This window comes from Chelonia mydas, chromosome 15, assembly GCF_015237465.2.
Source record: "Chelonia mydas isolate rCheMyd1 chromosome 15, rCheMyd1.pri.v2, whole genome shotgun sequence".
Taxonomy (NCBI): domain Eukaryota; kingdom Metazoa; phylum Chordata; order Testudines; family Cheloniidae; genus Chelonia; species Chelonia mydas.
Genome location: NC_057856.1, coordinates 33,305,037 through 33,321,933, shown reverse-complemented (window position 1 = coordinate 33,321,933; position 16,897 = coordinate 33,305,037). Strand labels below are relative to the sequence as shown.

The 16,897-nt window shown below is 49.4% G+C and overlaps 1 protein-coding gene across 11 annotated transcripts in view; it reads left to right on the top strand.

Annotated features, from left to right (window-relative positions):
- Positions 1-454: 454 nt before the first annotated feature.
- The window catches only part of KREMEN1 (kringle containing transmembrane protein 1), a 155,384-nt gene continuing 138,941 nt past the window's right edge, over positions 455-16,897 (top strand). For 9 of the 11 annotated variants that reach the window (XR_006285953.1, XR_006285954.1, XM_043529150.1 and 6 more), the window contains exons 1-4: positions 455-719; positions 9,852-10,049; positions 14,340-14,544; positions 16,139-16,290. Coding sequence is in view for 9 of the 11 variants with exons in the window: in XM_043529150.1 (XP_043385085.1) it covers positions 9,983-10,049; positions 14,340-14,544; positions 16,139-16,290 (424 nt within the window). In the remaining 2 variants the exon portion in view is untranslated. The remainder of the gene's footprint in view (positions 720-9,851; positions 10,050-14,339; positions 14,545-16,138; positions 16,291-16,897) is intronic. The other 2 variants (XM_043529147.1, XM_043529151.1) reach the window with 2 other exon arrangements.

Genomic DNA, 16,897 nt, shown 5'->3' with positions numbered 1-16,897 from the left:
TTAAGTTGCCCTAGGAGTTCTCTAATAGGGCCCGACTGAGAACAGTGACCGGAAGTGGCGGCGATATTTGTTCTAATACTGGCCAAGTGGAAAGATTAACCAGACGTTGCTTCGGTTCTGTAATTGGGGGAGCTGGTGCAGAGTCGGGAAGAAAGCCTGGAGAGTATTAAGAATGGTTAATTCTTAGCGATTAGCGGAGATTAGGGATGGGGGTTACCCGCTCAGGTGCACCAGATTGGAGACTACAACTCCCGTGGTGCACTGAGGCTGGTGAGGTCACGGGCCCCTTCGCCGTGAGATCGGAGCCTCCTGCTCCTCTGACCTTCTGCTGATGGCGGCGCCACCCGGCCACTGCACAGCCTGTCACGGCTCCTGCCACTGCCACTTACGCTTCCGACCTCGCATCGCCCCCGCCCTTGAAAAGGGAGGCCATGAGTGGACCCTGCGATGACCGATTAGAGATAGAGGCGGGAGGGAAATGGGACCGCAGGGACTCATGGGAGATAGAGGCGGGAGAGGTTTGGACCACATTTACCACAATGCACTACTTCATCCCTTTCCTCTCACCTAGCTTTTCAGCGTTGTGGCGTGGCCTCGACGGACGTACCGAACGGACGTTGGGTCTCCCTAGTAACGTCATCTTCGTGCTATACAGATTGGTGAAAACCCGCCCTTTCCAGGGCAGCGTCCTAAGGTTCGGGAATGGGGCGCCAGGGCAGGTGAGAGGATTGAGGGGTAAAGGTGTCTGGGACTGGTGGGGTGGGAGAGCAGAATGGGGTTCCCACTGGTAGATGACAGGATAGGGCGGTGAGGTGCTGGGGTTGGGGAGCAGGATGGGGGGCCTGTGGGTAGGTGGGAGAATTGGGGGGTCAGGTACCTAGGGGAGCTAGGGAGGAGCAGGGGAGGAGTCCTGTGGGTAGATGAGAAGATTGGGGTGTGAGGTGCTGGGGGGGGGCTGAGACGGGGAGCAGGATGGGGAGACCCATGGGTAGGTGGGAGGATTGGGGAGTGAGGTAGGGGGGAGGGGGGTTGGGAAGCAGGATGAGGGCCCTGTGGGTAGGTGGGAGGATTGAGGGGTAAGGTGCCTGGGGGGGGGGCTGAGGTGGGGGAACAGGATGGGGGGGCCCATGGGGGTGGGGGCATAGCAGGATGGGGGGCTGCATGGGTAGACAGGAGGATTGAGGGGTGAGGTACCTGTGGGGGTTGTGAGTGAGAGAGAGTGAGCTGAGCGGACTGGGTATATGGGAGGATTCGGGGGGGGGGGGGGTTAGATGTGCAAGTGGAGATGGGGGGGCCCATGAGTAAGAGGGGGACCTGTGGATAGATATGGGTGGGGGGGGGGCTTTGAACACCAATTTCTCCTTTCTCTCCATCTTCAGTGCCTGAGCTGTGAAGCCCCCAGTTTGGACCCACTTGGCCCCCATGAGACTATGTTTTAGTCACTGGTATTTTTAGTAAAAGTTATAGACAGGTCATGGGCAGTAAACAAAAATTCATGGCCCATGACCTGTCCATGACTTGTACGATATACTCCAGACTAAATCTTGGGTACTCTGGGGCAGGGGCAGCTTGGGGTCGCCACAGGTGCTCGGGGTGAAGTGGGCGGGAACCCCACTGCTGCAGGAGAGCGGACACGGCATCCTGTGACCACCACCGCTCCTGTGGGGGAGACGTGGCAGCCTGAAACTGCCCCAGCAGCAGCCTGTGCAGCTGGCCCAGGGCTGCTCAGGCGGTCCCCAGGCTAGCCGCATCGGCTGCTGCAGAAGTCATGGAATCTGTGACCTCTGTGACAAACTCACAGCCTTAGTTACGAGATGGGCCCTGTGTCCTGGCACAGACCCACCTAGGCCTGCTAGAGAGCACAGGAAAGGTGATGCCTAATCAAGGCCCTGAAGGCCAAGGCCCCATGGGGGACCTGTGGGCAGAGCTACTGCAGAAGCACCTTCTCTGGAGGAGTGACGCTGAGGTGTGGGGTTGTAGTCTGGTCTGGTGTCTGTGGTCCAACCAAGGTCAGAATAAGGGGTAGTTGGGAGGGAGCACCCTCTCTGCTAACAGGAAAGATGGCGTCCTATCCCATCTGGCTTGTAGGGAGGGGCCACCATGACACTGCCCTTTGTCTCCCCCTTGACTGACCAGCTTGGGGTAGGGAAACACAGCGCTGCCCTATTGTGGTGACTCCTCTTTCCCTCTATGTTGGCCTCTGATTGGCACAGCTCCAGAGAGGATGTTGGCAATTTCAGTTCCTGTTATTCAGGGGTTTCCCAGTCTGGGACTCCTGAGGATAGTTTATTGCCCCTCATCTGCCCTTGTCAGTCACATCCTCCCTCAGTTGCTCCCTTTTGTCTTTCTCTACTGAATATTCTATCTGGGTACCTTAATAGTCCCCATCACCATAGTACCTGGGTGCAGCCATCTCCTCCCTCAGCTTTTCAGGCCTAGAACTCTCTTGGCCTCTCTTATGCAACCCTTTGCACGTTCATCCCGCTAACTCATTGGTGTCGGCAACTGAGTGCTTCTAGGGATAGGGTGGAACCCATAGTCCATTCAGTTTCAGCCATGTAGTCGAGTTGGGATAGAGAGGACACAGCCACATCCTTCCTAGCCCACCCATGAGCTACTTGTAGAAGGAGGGTGCCCCTCTGTGTATCACTGACCCTAAGCCTCCTTGTCAGTGCAGATTCTGGTCTTCATTCACCAGTTGAAGGGCTGCGTGGTGAAGGAGGTCATACAGAGTATTGCCGGTGCCAGGAGAAACAGATAAGAAGAAAGTATATATCTTATCTCTCGTTGAGGTATGGGTGATGGAGTAAGAGCCTAGGGTTGGGGTGTTGTGCAGTGCTGATTTGACTGTACAGTACTGGGATAGGGTGGGTTTAAGGCAGGGGTTCTCAACCTCCTTCTTTGAGTGATTGCTCATGTCTGTTGTATTGTAGGTTTATGTGCTTGCCACATGCACCAGTGCCGGAAGTTTTTTCCTCAGTGGTATCCATAGGGGACCGGCTCTGGCGTCCTCTGACTTTGCCGGTTCCCTCCCTCAGTTCCTTCTTACCGCCAGTCTCAGTGCTGGAATGCTCCCCTTGCTTATCAAGGGATTTCCCTTTCAGTGGTACTTTGAACTTTTATTGTGTAAATAGTTGTACGTAGTTATCAGTTTCTTCATAGTGTTAGTGTACTTAGTTATCATTCTTAGTCCCCTGAGGGTCTTAACTCAGGGACAGGGCAGGCCCAGCTTCCCGGGCTTCAAGCCATGGGATCCCTGCAAGAAGCCTATGCCGATCAGCGATCCATATCTTAGTTGTTTAAAGTGTCTGGGTGAGTCTCACGTTCATGAGAAGTGCTGAATCTGCAAGTGATTCAAGCCCCAGACCAGATAGGAGAGAGACATCAGACTCCGCATGCTCCTCATAAAGTCTGCTCTTGCACTGGCCTCAGAGCTGGCATATACAGACTCGGTGCCAAGTACTTCGACATCGACATGAAGTGTGCCCCCCCGGCACCGATTCTTGTCGCTGGTACTGGCCAAAAGGCACAAGAAGCATGCCGGAAGGGGACACTACCTGGGGTCCCATAAAGGTAAGGACAAGGGAGAAGAGGAGCCTGGACTGAGTCGGGCCATCTCGCCGGAGCGTAGCCACGCGGCAGCTTCGCCTATTGGGCCTAGTCCATCCCGCGACCTGCCTCCTACCTCAGGGAGTGATAGAGGCACATGGTACCTCATGGTGCCATCCACCCCAGAAGCCTTTCAGGGAGCCAAAGACGACATCTTCTTCCCAGTGACACCTATTCCTCGGGAAGAGAGGCCTAAGAATCCCTCCCCCCACCCGTTTCTAGGGGAAAGCCCTTAATGGCTCCCCTGCACAAATCACCCCCATGGCACCGTACCCTGGCCTGCTCGACAGGACCAGAGCCATGTCCCGAACTGCAATCCCACAGCGACTTGGTAGGTTCCTAGTGATAGCCAAGCCCCAGGCACCAATCTCCGAGATCCACACATTGGTCACTGGATCTGTGATACCAGGCCACAGGCGTGCCGCTGGTCCCCAGAACTCCGGCAGTGGTCACCTGAAAAGTGCCAGGTTCACAGGCGCTGCTCCCCAGAGTCTTGGCGCTCCCCAGAGTTCCGGCACCAATCCTCGGAGTGGCATCAGTTGCCGGAGCCCCGACTGAGGTCTCCACAGCCCCATCGCTGGTCACTGGAATCCAGACGTCAGTCACCGGAGCCTACACACTGTTCTCCAAGCGGATGGCAAAGCGTTCTCCAGATTATCACCAGGCATATGAGCAGCGCTGCCGGTTGCCAGATATCCCGATACTACTCCCCGATAGGCAGGCACAAGACTGCCAGACATGGGGGGGGAAGCCTACCCCGTGGTAGCACCGCCATGGTCCCTACAGGAAGACCGTTCCTTCTCAGGCTCAGAGAGTGAGGAGTCCATGGCCCTCAAGGACCAACCGCCGACCTGCACAGCAAGCAGGTTCTTCCTAGAGCCAACCTGCAGGCATGTGGCCACAGGGCCCTGGCAAGTCTATAATCCAGGGGCAATTCCCAAGGTTGGGGGACCTCAGGCCCAGCGCTCAGTCTCAGGGGCGTTGGAGAGACCTATAGCCTTGGTGTCTCGACCACCCCTGGGCTTGGACGCTGCATTAGTCCAAGGGACCCAAGAGCCACTTCCTCCAGTGGATGTGTTTCCCCATGCAGGGGATGTGGAATCCGCCGCTGATCCTGGCATGGCCTCCTCCTGATCATTGCCTGATGAGGCAGTAACAGCCCCATCACAGACTGTGCCTCAGGACGCTGTCAAAACCCACCAGGAGCTGCTTAAAAGGGTGACAGCCAACCTGGGACTGCAGACGGAAGAAATGTCCAAGCCTACGGACTCCCTATTTGATGTCTTGGCTGCAGTGGCCCCAGCAAAGGTGGCTCTACCCATGCACGATGGGGTAGTAAAGATTGTAAAAGCCCTGTGGCAGACCCCATCATCCCTGCCCCCCATGTCTAAGAGGGCAGAGCGCAAATACTGCGTTCCAGCAAAAGGGTTTGAGTACTTATAAACACACCCCTCCCTCAGGTCTCTGGTGGTTGCGGCTGCCAACGAGCGTGACAGGCAGGGGCAATCCAGCTCAACCCAGAAAAATACAGATGTGAAGCAACTTGACTTAGAATCATAGAATATCAGGGCTGGAAGGGACCTCAGGAGGTCATCTAGTCCAACCCCTGCTCAAAGCAGGACCAATCCCCAACTAAATCATCCTAGCCAGGGCTTTGTCAAGCCTGACCTTAAAAATATCTAAGGAAGGAGATTCCACCACCTCCCTAGGTAACGCATTCCAGTGTTTCACCACCCTCCTAGTGAAAAAGTTTTTCCTAATATCCAACCTAAACCTCCCCCACTGCAACTTGAGACCATTACTCCTTGTTCTGTCATCAGCTACCACTGAGAACAGCCTAGATCCATCCTCTTTGGAACCCCCTTTCAGGTAGTTGAAAGCAGCTATCAAATCCCCCCTCATTCTTCTCTTCCGTAGACTAAACAATCCCAGTTCCCTCAGCCTCTCCTCATAAGTCATGTGTTCCAGTCCCCTAATCATTTTTGTTGCCCTCCGCTGGACATTTTCCAATTTTTCCACATCCTTCTTGTAATGTGGGGCCCGAAACTGGACACAGTACTCCAGATGAGGCCTCACCAATGTCGAATAGAGGGGAACGATCACGTCCCTCGATCTGCTGGTAGTGCCCCTACATATACATCCCAAAATGCCATTGGCCTTCTTGGCAACAAGGGCACACTGTTGACTCATATCCAGCTTCTCGTCCACTGTAACCCCTTGGTCCTTTTCTGCAGAACTCCTGCCGAGCCATTCGGCCCCTAGTCTGTAGCGGTGCATGGGATTCTTCCATCCTAAGTGCATGACTCTGCGCTTGTCCTTGTTGAACCTCATCAGATTTCTTTTGGCCCAATCCTCTAATTTGTCTAGGGCCCTCTGTATCCTATCCCTACCCTCCAACATATCTACCACTCCTCCCAGTTTAGTGTCGTCTGCAAACTTGCTGAGGGTGCAATCCACACCATCCTCCAGATCATTTATGAAGATATTGAACAAAACTGGCCCGAGGACCGACCCTTGGGGCACTCCACTTGATACCGGCTGCTAGACATGGAGCCATTGATCACTACCCTTTGAGCCCGACAATCTAGCCAACTTTCTGTCCACCTTATAGTCCATTCATCCAGCCCATACTTCTTTAACTTGCTGACAAGAATACTGTGGGAGACCGTGTCAAAAGCTTTGCTAAAGTCAAGGAACAACACGTCCACCGCTTTCCCTTCATCCACAGAGCCAGTTATCTCGTCATAGAAGGCAGTTAGATTAGTCAGTCATGACTTGCCCTTGGTGAATCCAAGCTGACTGTTCCTAATCACTTTCCTCTCTTCTAAGTGCTTCAGAATTGATTCCTTGAGGACCTGCTCCATGATTTTTCCAGGGACTGAGGTGTGGCTGACTGGCCTGTAGTTCCCAGGATCCTCCTTCTTCCCTTTTTTAAAGATGGGCACTACATTAGCCTTTTTCCAGTCGTCCGGGACTTCCCCCGATCGCCATGAGTTTTCAAAGATAATGGCCAATGGCTCTGCAATCACATCCGCCAACTCCTTTAGCACTCTCGGATGCAGCGCCTCCGGCCCCATGGACTTTTGCTCGTTCAGCTTTTCTAAATAGTCCCAAACCACTTCTTTCTCCACAGAGGCTGGTCACCTCCTCCCCATGCTTGCTGCCCAGTGCAGTAGTGTGGGAGCTGACCTTGTTCGTGAAGACAGAGGCAAAAAAAGCATTGAGTATATTAGCTTTTTCCACATCCTCTGTCACTAGGTTGCCTCCCTCATTCAGTAAGGGGCCCACACTTTCCTTGACTTTCTTCTTGTTGCTAACATACCTGAAGAAACCCTGTGTGGCAGGAAAATTTATTCGACAGCCAGCCTACAGCTTTGCATTGCAAACCAGGACGCTCTGCTCAGCAGATATCATTTCAGTGTTTGGCAGTCCACGGCCAAGTTTGCTGACTCGCTCCCACAGGATGCTAAGAAGGAGTTTCAGGCCGTACTATATGAGGGCAGGACGATCACAAGAGTCTCCCTCCAGGCCTCCTCAGAAACGGCAGACTCTGCAGCCAGGGCAGTGGCCTCCCCGGTGGCCATGAGAAGGGCATCATGGCTTCAATCATCTAGTCTGTAGGTGGAGGTCTTACAATCAATTCAGGACCTCCCTTGCGACAGCTCGGCCCTATTTGCTGAACAAACAGACAGCAGATTACATGGCCTAAAAGACTCAAGGGTCACTCTTAGCTCGCTGGGCCTGTGCACCCCGGCCCATGCTAAAAAGAGGTTTAAACCTCAGCAAACACAAAGGTTCACGGGCCAGACCAGAGTAGAACTGTACCACAGAGAGAGCAGGGGATATAGGCATTACCAAGGGCAACCACCTGTGGCAGGAGCTCATTCGGGCTCGAGCCACGCCCCTCCCAAAAACAGGCAATCATTTTGAGGGGGTGCTCTAGGGAGACCTCTCAGCCTGCAACCAGGCTCTGTTTCATCCTTTATTTTCCCACTGTTTATTGCCTTTCCTCCATGCTTGGACTGCCATAACTACAGACCACTGGGTCCTCAATATGGTGGCCCCAGCCACAGGAGGGCTTATATCTCCTGGGTAAGTGGTTGCTCATGAGAAGGGTCCCTGAAGAGGGATGGGGAAGGAGGATTAGAACTCTTCAGGGACCCCTCCTGTGGCTGGGGGCCATGGAGGAAAAGTTCCTGTAGAATGAAGAGGGAAAGGCTTTTATTACCTGTACTTTCTCATTCCAAATACCCAATTTGTCTCGGTCACTCTGGACCCTATCCCTTCCCTTCAGCGTATCTGCCTCTCACTCCAGCTTAGTGTCATCTGCGAACTTGCAATCTATTCAATTGTCCAGATCATTAATAAAGATGTTGAACAAAACCGGCCCCAGGACTGACCCCTGGGGCACTATGCTTGATACCAGCTGCCAACTAGACATTGAGCCGTTGATCGCTACCCGTTGAGCCCGACAATCTAACCAGCTTTCCATCCACCTCATCCAATCCATACTTCTTTAACTTGCTCGCAAGAATACTGTGGGAGACAGTATCCAAAGCTTTGCTAAAGTCAAGATATATCACGTTCACCACTTTCCCCATATCCACAGAGCCAGTTATCTCATCATAGAAGGCAATCAGGTTGGTCAGGCATGCCTTGCCCTTGGTGAATCCATGTTGACTGTTCCTGATCATCTTCCTCTCCTACAAGTGCTTCAAAATGGTTTCCTTGAGGACCTGCTCCATGATTTTTCCAGCGACTGAGGTGTGGCTGACCAGTCTGTAGTTCCCCAGGTTCTTCTTCTTCCCTTTTTTAAAGATGGGCACTATATTTGCCTTTTTCCAATTGTCCAGGACCTCACCCGATCGCCATGAGTTTTGAAAGATAATGGCCAATGGCTCTGCAATCACATCAGCCAATTCCCTCAGCACCCTCGGATGCATTAGATCCAGACCCTTGGACTTGTGCATGTCCAGCTTTTCTAAATAGTCCTTAACCTGTTCTTTCACCACTGAGGACTGCTCACCTCCTCCCTATACTGTGTTGCGCAGGACAGCAGTTTGGGAGGTGACCTTGTCTGTGAAAACCGAGGCAAAAAAAGCAGAGTACTTCAGCTTTTTCCACATCATCTGTCACTAGGTTGCCTCCTCCATTCATTAAGGGTCCCACACTTTTGCTGACCTTTTTCTTGTTGCTAACATACCTGTAGAAACCCTTCTTGTTACTCTTCACATCCCTTGCTAGCTGTAACTCCAATTGTGCTTTGGCCTTCCTGATTACACCCCTGCAAGCTCGAGCAATATCCTTATACTCCTCCCTAGTCATCTGTCCAAGTTTCCACTTCTTCTAGCTTCCTTTTTGTGTTTAAACTTACTGAAGATTTATCTGTTAAGCCAACCTGGTCGCCTGCCATATTTGCTATTCTTTCTGCACATTGGAATGGTTTGTTCCTGCACCCTCAATAAGGCTTCTTTAAAATACAGCCAGCTCTCCTGGACTCTTTTCCCCCTCATATTAGCCTCCCAGGGGATTCTGCCATCAGTTCCCTGAGGGAGTCAGTCTGCTTTTTTGAAGTTGAGGGTACGTATTCTGCTGCTCTCCTTTCTTCCTTTTGTCAGGATCCTGAACTCGATCATCTCATAGTCACCCAGGCTGCCACCCACTTCTACTTCCCCTACCAATTCTTCCCTGTTTGTGAGCAGCAGGTCAAAAGGAGTATGGCCCCTAGTTGGTTCCACCAGCACTTGAACCAGGAAGTTGTCTCTAACATTCTCCAAAAACTTCCTGGATTGTCTGTGCACTGCTGTATTGCTCTCCCAACAAATGTCAGGGTGATTGAAGTCCCCCATGAGAACCAGGGCCTGTGATCTGGAAACTTCTGTTAGTTGTCCAAAGAAAGCCTTGTCTATCTCATCCTCCTGGTCTGGTGATCTATGGCAGACGCCCACCACGACATCAGCCTTGTTGCTCTCGCCTCTAAACTTAACCCTAACACTCTTAACAGGTTTTTCTCCAGTTTCATTCTGGAGCTCTGAGCAATCATACTGCTCTCTTACATAGAGTGCAACTCCTCCACCTTTCCTCCCCTGCCTGTCCTTAACTACAATGTTAAGCGAGGAGTTACTGTACTGCAACAAGGGCATCTGCTGCGTTTGCGTTTCTATACTTTTTTGCTTGGACCTTTGTTATAAGTAGGTGTGGCCTCTAGAAGGGAACATCACCAACAGTTTGTTTCGTCTCAGTTATTTTCAAGGAACCTTTGAACTCTGAGGAAATCAGTTATTTCTGAAGAAGTGTTTCTGAAAAGACGTTGTGCCTATCAGGAGAAAAAACGACCCCGGAATCAATAATCCCTGAGCATCTAGAGCAAAGCATGAAACTCACTGGCATCTGTGCCTCTTTCCTCATTCTTTTCTGCAATATTGCTCATCAGAGGGAAGGTGAGTGTTTTTGGACACCTATACTCTTTTGTAAATAGGGGAGTTTTATAAATTTTTATAGAAGAAGATATTTGTATTTTTGCAAAGCCAGATGAATGGTAAGCTAATGGAAATGGTTTTTACTGTGAGGCAATCCCTGATATTGTTTTAACTTGTTAGTAACAATGTACAATTACTTTAGTTTTCCATCTGCAGTTAGTGTTTGGTTTCGCTATTCTGAAAATTAATTTCAAGCTGCTATCCAATGACATGTCATCAAACATGTTATAGGGTCTGCATTCCAGAACAGGATGTGACTTATGGCAGTCATACTTTCTTTTAGGGTGGGATTCACAAGGGAAACATAGGCACTATAGCGCTCAGCATTGCAAGACCTAACTTTTAAGCACCCTTCTACCAAGTGGAGTTTGCAATCTTGATTTAGGCACCTAGCTCCCTATATAATGCAGGGGAGCGTTGGGCACCCAAGAATGGGATTCACAAAAATCTGCACACCAAGTATTGAACTGTCTAAGCTACCTGATAGAAATGCTGAGTTAAGTGCCTAACTCCAGGCTTCAGGAAGAGACTTATTTCCACTGTGAATCACTTGGGATTCATAGCTGTGAACCTTCTTCTGGATTTAGATTCCTCAACTAGATTTTTCTGTAGCCAAGAATAAAATGTATTAAGTATATTTAGGATATAGAGGTGAAATATAATAATTAGTGTTATAACATAGGACCTACAGGCCTGTAAAATATTCAGTTTAGGCCCACAAGGCCTTAGGCATGAAACAGGCTAGTACAACTAGTTGACCAAATGTTTACCCTGTACCAGTAAAGTGTAAAATTATAGTAAGTGATGATGTTCTGGAAACTGTGCAGCAATAGGCTGGAAAATACACCACAGTGTGCCAGTTAGTACTGCAAGATGCCCCATAGTAATAACCTCAAGTTGCTATGTTAACTCATTGACACAGATGTTAACGAGAGTAAGGGGAACTAAGGGAATAACCAGTGAAAAGTGGGGAACCCCTAAATTAGTGGGGTGTGGAAGCATGGATAAGGAAAAAGGGATTGGAACCCATATCCATATGTATGAGGCTTCATAGGTGTAAGCATAACCCAGGATATAAGGTGTTGCCTGGCAGATGCTAGGATGACAACCACTGGTGGTGATGGTGATGACAATAAAGATGATGATGAGGAACATAATTACCGACAGTCCGTGGTCCCCCAGCAGGAAATGTGAGATTTGAGTGATGCTAGTCATAGAGCTAAGCACTTGGTACTCTCTCACTCTATCTGCTGTTATATTGCAGTGTTTGTGGGATTGTTTGTCTGCTTAGCGGATGTGCTAATAAGGGGACTTGACATAAATTGCAGTTGTTTTTCGTGTGCCCCTAGGGTCTCTAATTCTAGCGGTACTGATGATGATATTCCTGATGCTGCAGTCCTCAAGAAACTGAACCTTTATTGACCACTGTGCTCAAAGAGGTTAATCAATATACCAATCTATTAATTAGGCTGCAGTTCCTTTTTCAACAAAAAGTGGAGAAGTTGTTAGTGCCCCCTTATAACCTTCATACCAATATTCACCCAGCATTTGGCAAAGAGTCCTGTGGCACCTTATAGACAAGAACTTGCTTGCCTATTTGTACCTGCCTCTGGAAATTTCCACTACATGCATCTGACGAAGTGGGCATTCACCCAAGAAAGCTTATGCTCCAAGACGTCTGTTAGTCTATAAGGTGCCACAGGACTCTTTGCCGCTTTTACATATCCAGACTAACATGGCTACCCCTCTGATACTTGCCAGCATGTGGGAGACCCAAATTTGAAATCTCCCATCTGCTTGATGTGGAGCTGAGTTTTGAATTTGGGTCTCCTACCTACCTGCAGCATGCCCTAATCACTGCACATTCTGGGGTGAGTCTGTATGAATCTCTCTATAAATAATTAAATATTCACTGGACCAGAAAGAGTGTGAGAATGTCTATAGCCCAGTGATTAGGGCACTTGCCTGGGAGGTGGGAGACCCAGGTTTCAGTCCCGCTGCTCCTATGAATAGTTATATATTTATACACTGTGGAACAACTTCCATAGGAGTGATTGACAGTGGCCCACCCCAAACTACCCCAGGGATGAGGGCACACTCCTGGGATGGGGGAGATCAAAGTCCAAATCTCTGCTCCACATCAGGCAGGAGGAGGATTTGAACAGAGGTGTCCCACATCCTGGGTGAATGTTCTAACCACTGGGCTAAAGATTATAAGGAAGCACTATCTCCTCCAGATGTTTTGTTGGGGTTTGGACATGCTCTGAACTTGTCTACTGGATCAGGCCTAAAATAGGCGGGGGAATGCTTAGCTTGTGAGTCCCATGGGTGCATAATCTTTGGATTTTAGGAGCCAGATTAGTAGATGCTTGACTGTTCCTAACCTTTATCCTGAGATAATCTTCATGAGTTTGTGTTTTTGTAGGTAGGCAAGAAGAATAGGCAGACTTTCATACTTTTCTCACTCATATAAACAGACAACAGGTGGTGGAAACTGCCGTTGTCAAAACAGAGGAGGTGTAAGTGATGTGATAAGACATGAGGCTGGCTAAATTGGAACCTCTCCAAAGGAAAAACTGGAGCCACATTAGAATAACTCCACCTATCTCTGCTAGAATCCCCAGCCTTATCAACACTACTTCATAGATAACAGTGTGGAAGGTAGCTGGCAGATACAAAAGGTTCACCATGGGCTGAATTAATCACCAGGAGGAAATGGGGAAACAGCAGGAAGGACCGCCTCTATCAGGAAAAGAGTTTTATGGAGAGAAGGTTTCCTATACTGCTCAACTGGTGACACTTTTGTCCCCATCTTGCCTGCTGGGCCAGCAGACTTTTCTTTCCCACCCACCCTGCAAAAAAGAAAGAGTTGACAAATAAAGATTTATTTTTCTGAAGGAAGCAGGATGAACTGGAAGCAGGTGGTCTTCATCCCCACCTCCTCTCATCTTGCCTCCATCACCGGAGGATTAAAAGTGACTCCTGCTCCTGCCCAATACTTTGAAAACTTTTTTTTAAACCAAACCAAACTAAATTTTAAGGGACAGATTGGGAAAGGAGGTGATTTTTAAGCCACTTTTAAGAATCTGGGAGTGCTTTTGACCTTCCACGAATCAGAGCAGAGTACCTAGAGCAGAGGTGGGCAAACTACGGCCCGCGGGACCCTCCTGCCTGGCCCCTGAGCTCCTGGCCCAGGAGGCTAGCCCATGGCCCGTCCACTGCTGTTTCCCCTCCAATGCTCTGGGCGGCTGCGCAGCTGCAGAGCCGCGGCCTGATCCGGTGCTCTGTGCTGCATGGTGGTGTGGCTGGCTCCAGCCAGGCAGCGCGGCTGCCTGTCCTGGCGCTCTGGGCAGCGCGGCTGTAGCTCCACCAGCCACTGGTGCTCTAGGCAGTGAGGTAAGGGGGCAGGGGAGTTCGGGGTGGTGGTCAGGGGGCGGGGGTGTGGATAGGGGTCAGGGCGGTCAGAGGGCGGGGAACAAGGGGGTTGAATGGGGGCAGGGGTCCTGGGGGGGCAGTCAGGAATGAGAGGAGGGGTTGGATGGGGCGGCGGGGGGCAGTCAGAGGGGGAGGGTCCAGGGGTGGTCAGGGGACAGGGAGCGGGGCAGGGGGTGGATGGGGCACGGGTCCCGGGAGTCCGTCAGGGGACAGGGAACGGGGGGGTTGGATGGGGAAGGAGTCCCGGGGGGGGGGCAGTCAGGGGGCGAGAAGTGGGGAGGGGTGTCAGATGGGGGCGGGGGCCAGGCCACACCTGGCTGTTTGGGGAGGCACAGCCTCCCTTAACTGGCCCTCTATACAATTTTGGAAACCCGATGTGGCCCTCAGGCCAAAAAGTTTGCCCACCCCTGACCTAGAGCTATGCTAGCTGCCTACAGCCCCCAAGACACTGTTCTGGAAATTGGTAATCACAGAGCTGTAAGGATGCCAGCCACACCCAGTTTTCCCCAGCCACTCCCCTTGTGCTAAATGGGAGACAGGATGAGGTTTGGTGTAGAAATTCTATGCCACCAGGGGATTCTTCCAGGCAAGAGGAAACTACTAGTTGCCGATTATACTAGGTTTAAGGCTACTTTGTGCTCAGGATAAAGCAGACTTACTTCACTAGAGTATCAGGTCCTAAATCTAAATTATCTGCTAGTGTTCCTTTAGGTAAGGAACCTACTTATTGTTTTTCCAGGCTTTATTGTTTCTTATAGAGGGTCTGAAGCTGTGCAAGGTAATTCCAGTTTGTTTTTTGTTTCGTTTTTTTAATAGGAGCCCAAGATTCTTGTTCACATCGATGTGGGGAGGAACTAGTTAACTGCTCGTGCCAGAGGGCCTGCAAGTCCCTGGGGATTTGCTGTTCTGATTACAGTGAATTCTGTCTGCAGATCTCTCCATCCTCGGGCTCCCTTATGGGAGGCAAGGACTTTGAGATTTTAAATGTGACTTTTAATGCCTCCTCTGCTGTGAGCTGCAGGTGAGCTGTGTGATTTTAGTTGCGCTGCTGCATGGGGGTGCACACATCTGAGGTCAGTGAGTGTTTCCAGGAGTGGGTAAGTGGAGTAGAACAGGACTCCTGTAGACAAGAGTGCAAATTTATTCCTGTTCTCTAAAACTGCCAGTATCCTCCTGATCTCTTATCAGTTCATAGGCGTGTCCATCCAAGAACTGGTCTGTTCTCTAAGAGTTCAGGAATACTCCAGAATTGTATGTTCTCATAAGAAAACTGAATTTTGTGGGATTACTTCATTATAAAATCATGGGCCTTTTATTTATTCCTTGTATATATAGAAACAGCCAGTTTTGTGAATGGGAGTTCTGTCAGGGATTTGTATTTTGTATCTGGAAACATTCTAAGTGCATCTGTTATGTATAAATAAATAGGAATTTTCCAGTGCAAGAATAGAACCAATGGGATATGACCAAAAGTCCAGTTAGTACATCTTGCTGTGGGATGTGAGATGGGAGGTAGGATCCTCTTTCTTAGGGCCAGTGAAGATTCTGCAGTGACATAGGCGATATACTGATTATCCAGAGGAAGAGGATGCTACTAGCCCAACTTCATCTCATTTTGCATTAATGGTGGCTCTAGTATAGATTGTAAATCATCAGTAGCTGGATAGTAGCAGGAGATGGCCGGTGCTAGCTGAGCCCCTTCCACCCTTGAGACTTCAGGGAATATAGGACCAGGTGTAACCTTCGTTTCCCAGCAGCACCAAAAGTGGCTCATTTACAGCCTCAAGAATCATGATGATGTCAACAATTCTGGAACCGCTACACTACGGGAGATGTGTGTTTGTGGGGAGGACAGAATAGCACACCCGTCAATGTTTTCAGGAAAAAAAACCAGGAGATTTTATTTTGTATGAATTCACAAAATTTTGTAAATGTCTGCATACATTGAATTAGGTGGTGTTTAGACTGGGAATTTGCCCTATGGCGGCCAGTACAGTATAGCTATACTGGTATGAATTCTAGTGTAGACAGGCAAAGCCATTATTTGTACCAGTGGAATGTGACCAGAACAAACAGCAGCTTTGCCATTCTACAGTAGTGGTTGCACCAGTGTAGCTAGCCCTATACCCATCATCTGTGGGAGCTAAACACATGGTTTATACTTTAGGGGTGAGGGGAGACGAACTAATAATTTTGAGTAGAATAATAAATACTAAGTGGTGAGCCCAGGGTCACTCTGTGTATAAGGGAGGCTTGGAATAATGTTAAGGGAGCTCTAAGGGGTATAGAGTTAGCCAAGGAATTTGTTTAGATGATCAAAAATAAAGTTTATATGATTAAGAAACATCAAGTTGTGCCATTCTTAACCATTGTAACCATGCAATCTTATTGTCACTCTCATCCTTCTTCTCCCCATGCTCCCTGTTGTTTGTTAGTCACTTGTCATGTTCACGTTGGTGGCCATCACGATAAAGTATGAGGGTAAAACTGCTAAATGGGAAAGACGGGGGACTTACAATGGACTATTGGGTATCTGTTTGCTTAATGAAACCCAAAAAAGACACAGAGTATCTTCCTTCAATAGCCGCGCTAGACTATATTCTCTATATTAACAGGTTCAAGCAGGAAATTGAAACCAGTGGCTATGTTGCTGAAGATGGAAGAGCCCACTGCATCTCCCCTTTGCTGTATGAGAGTGGCCTCATCCCCTTTGAGATTTCCAGGGATGGTGGGCTCACATTTCCTCACTCTGCAACTTGGTTATCAGGTTATCAGTCTATCTGTTGTTTGCATGTCCTTTCACATAGTCATCAGATCATATCCTCACCTTGGATAACCCTTCTCCTTTGGCCACTTCTGTTCTTCCTGTGTGGGCTGTGATATTAGCTGGCCTCAGAAAAGTTGCTTTCACCACTCCTTGTACCTTATATTTTGAGAAAAGAGGCTTTCTGTACTTTCATAAATTGCTGAGGCTGTTCCACAATTTCATGTTGCTGATATCAGATATTCTGGGCTAAAAGCATAGCTTAGCCAAAAGTTGTTCTCTTTTGGCTTTCATGGGAGAGTTGCTACCTATGTAGCACAATGGTCTTCATTTGTGTTGGTCTGGTAATGCGTAGGGCAGGGGGTAGGCAACCTATGGCACATGTGCCAAAGGAGGCATGCAGTCTGATTTTCAGTGGCACTCTCACTGCCGGGGTCCTGGCCACCGGTCTGCGGGGCTCTGCATTTTAATTTAATTTTAAATGAAGCTTCTTAAACATTTTAAAAACCTTATTTACTTTACAGACAACAATAGTTTAGTTATATTTTAAAGACTTATAGAAAGAGACCTAAAAACATTAACATGCATTACTGGCATGCGAAACCTTAAA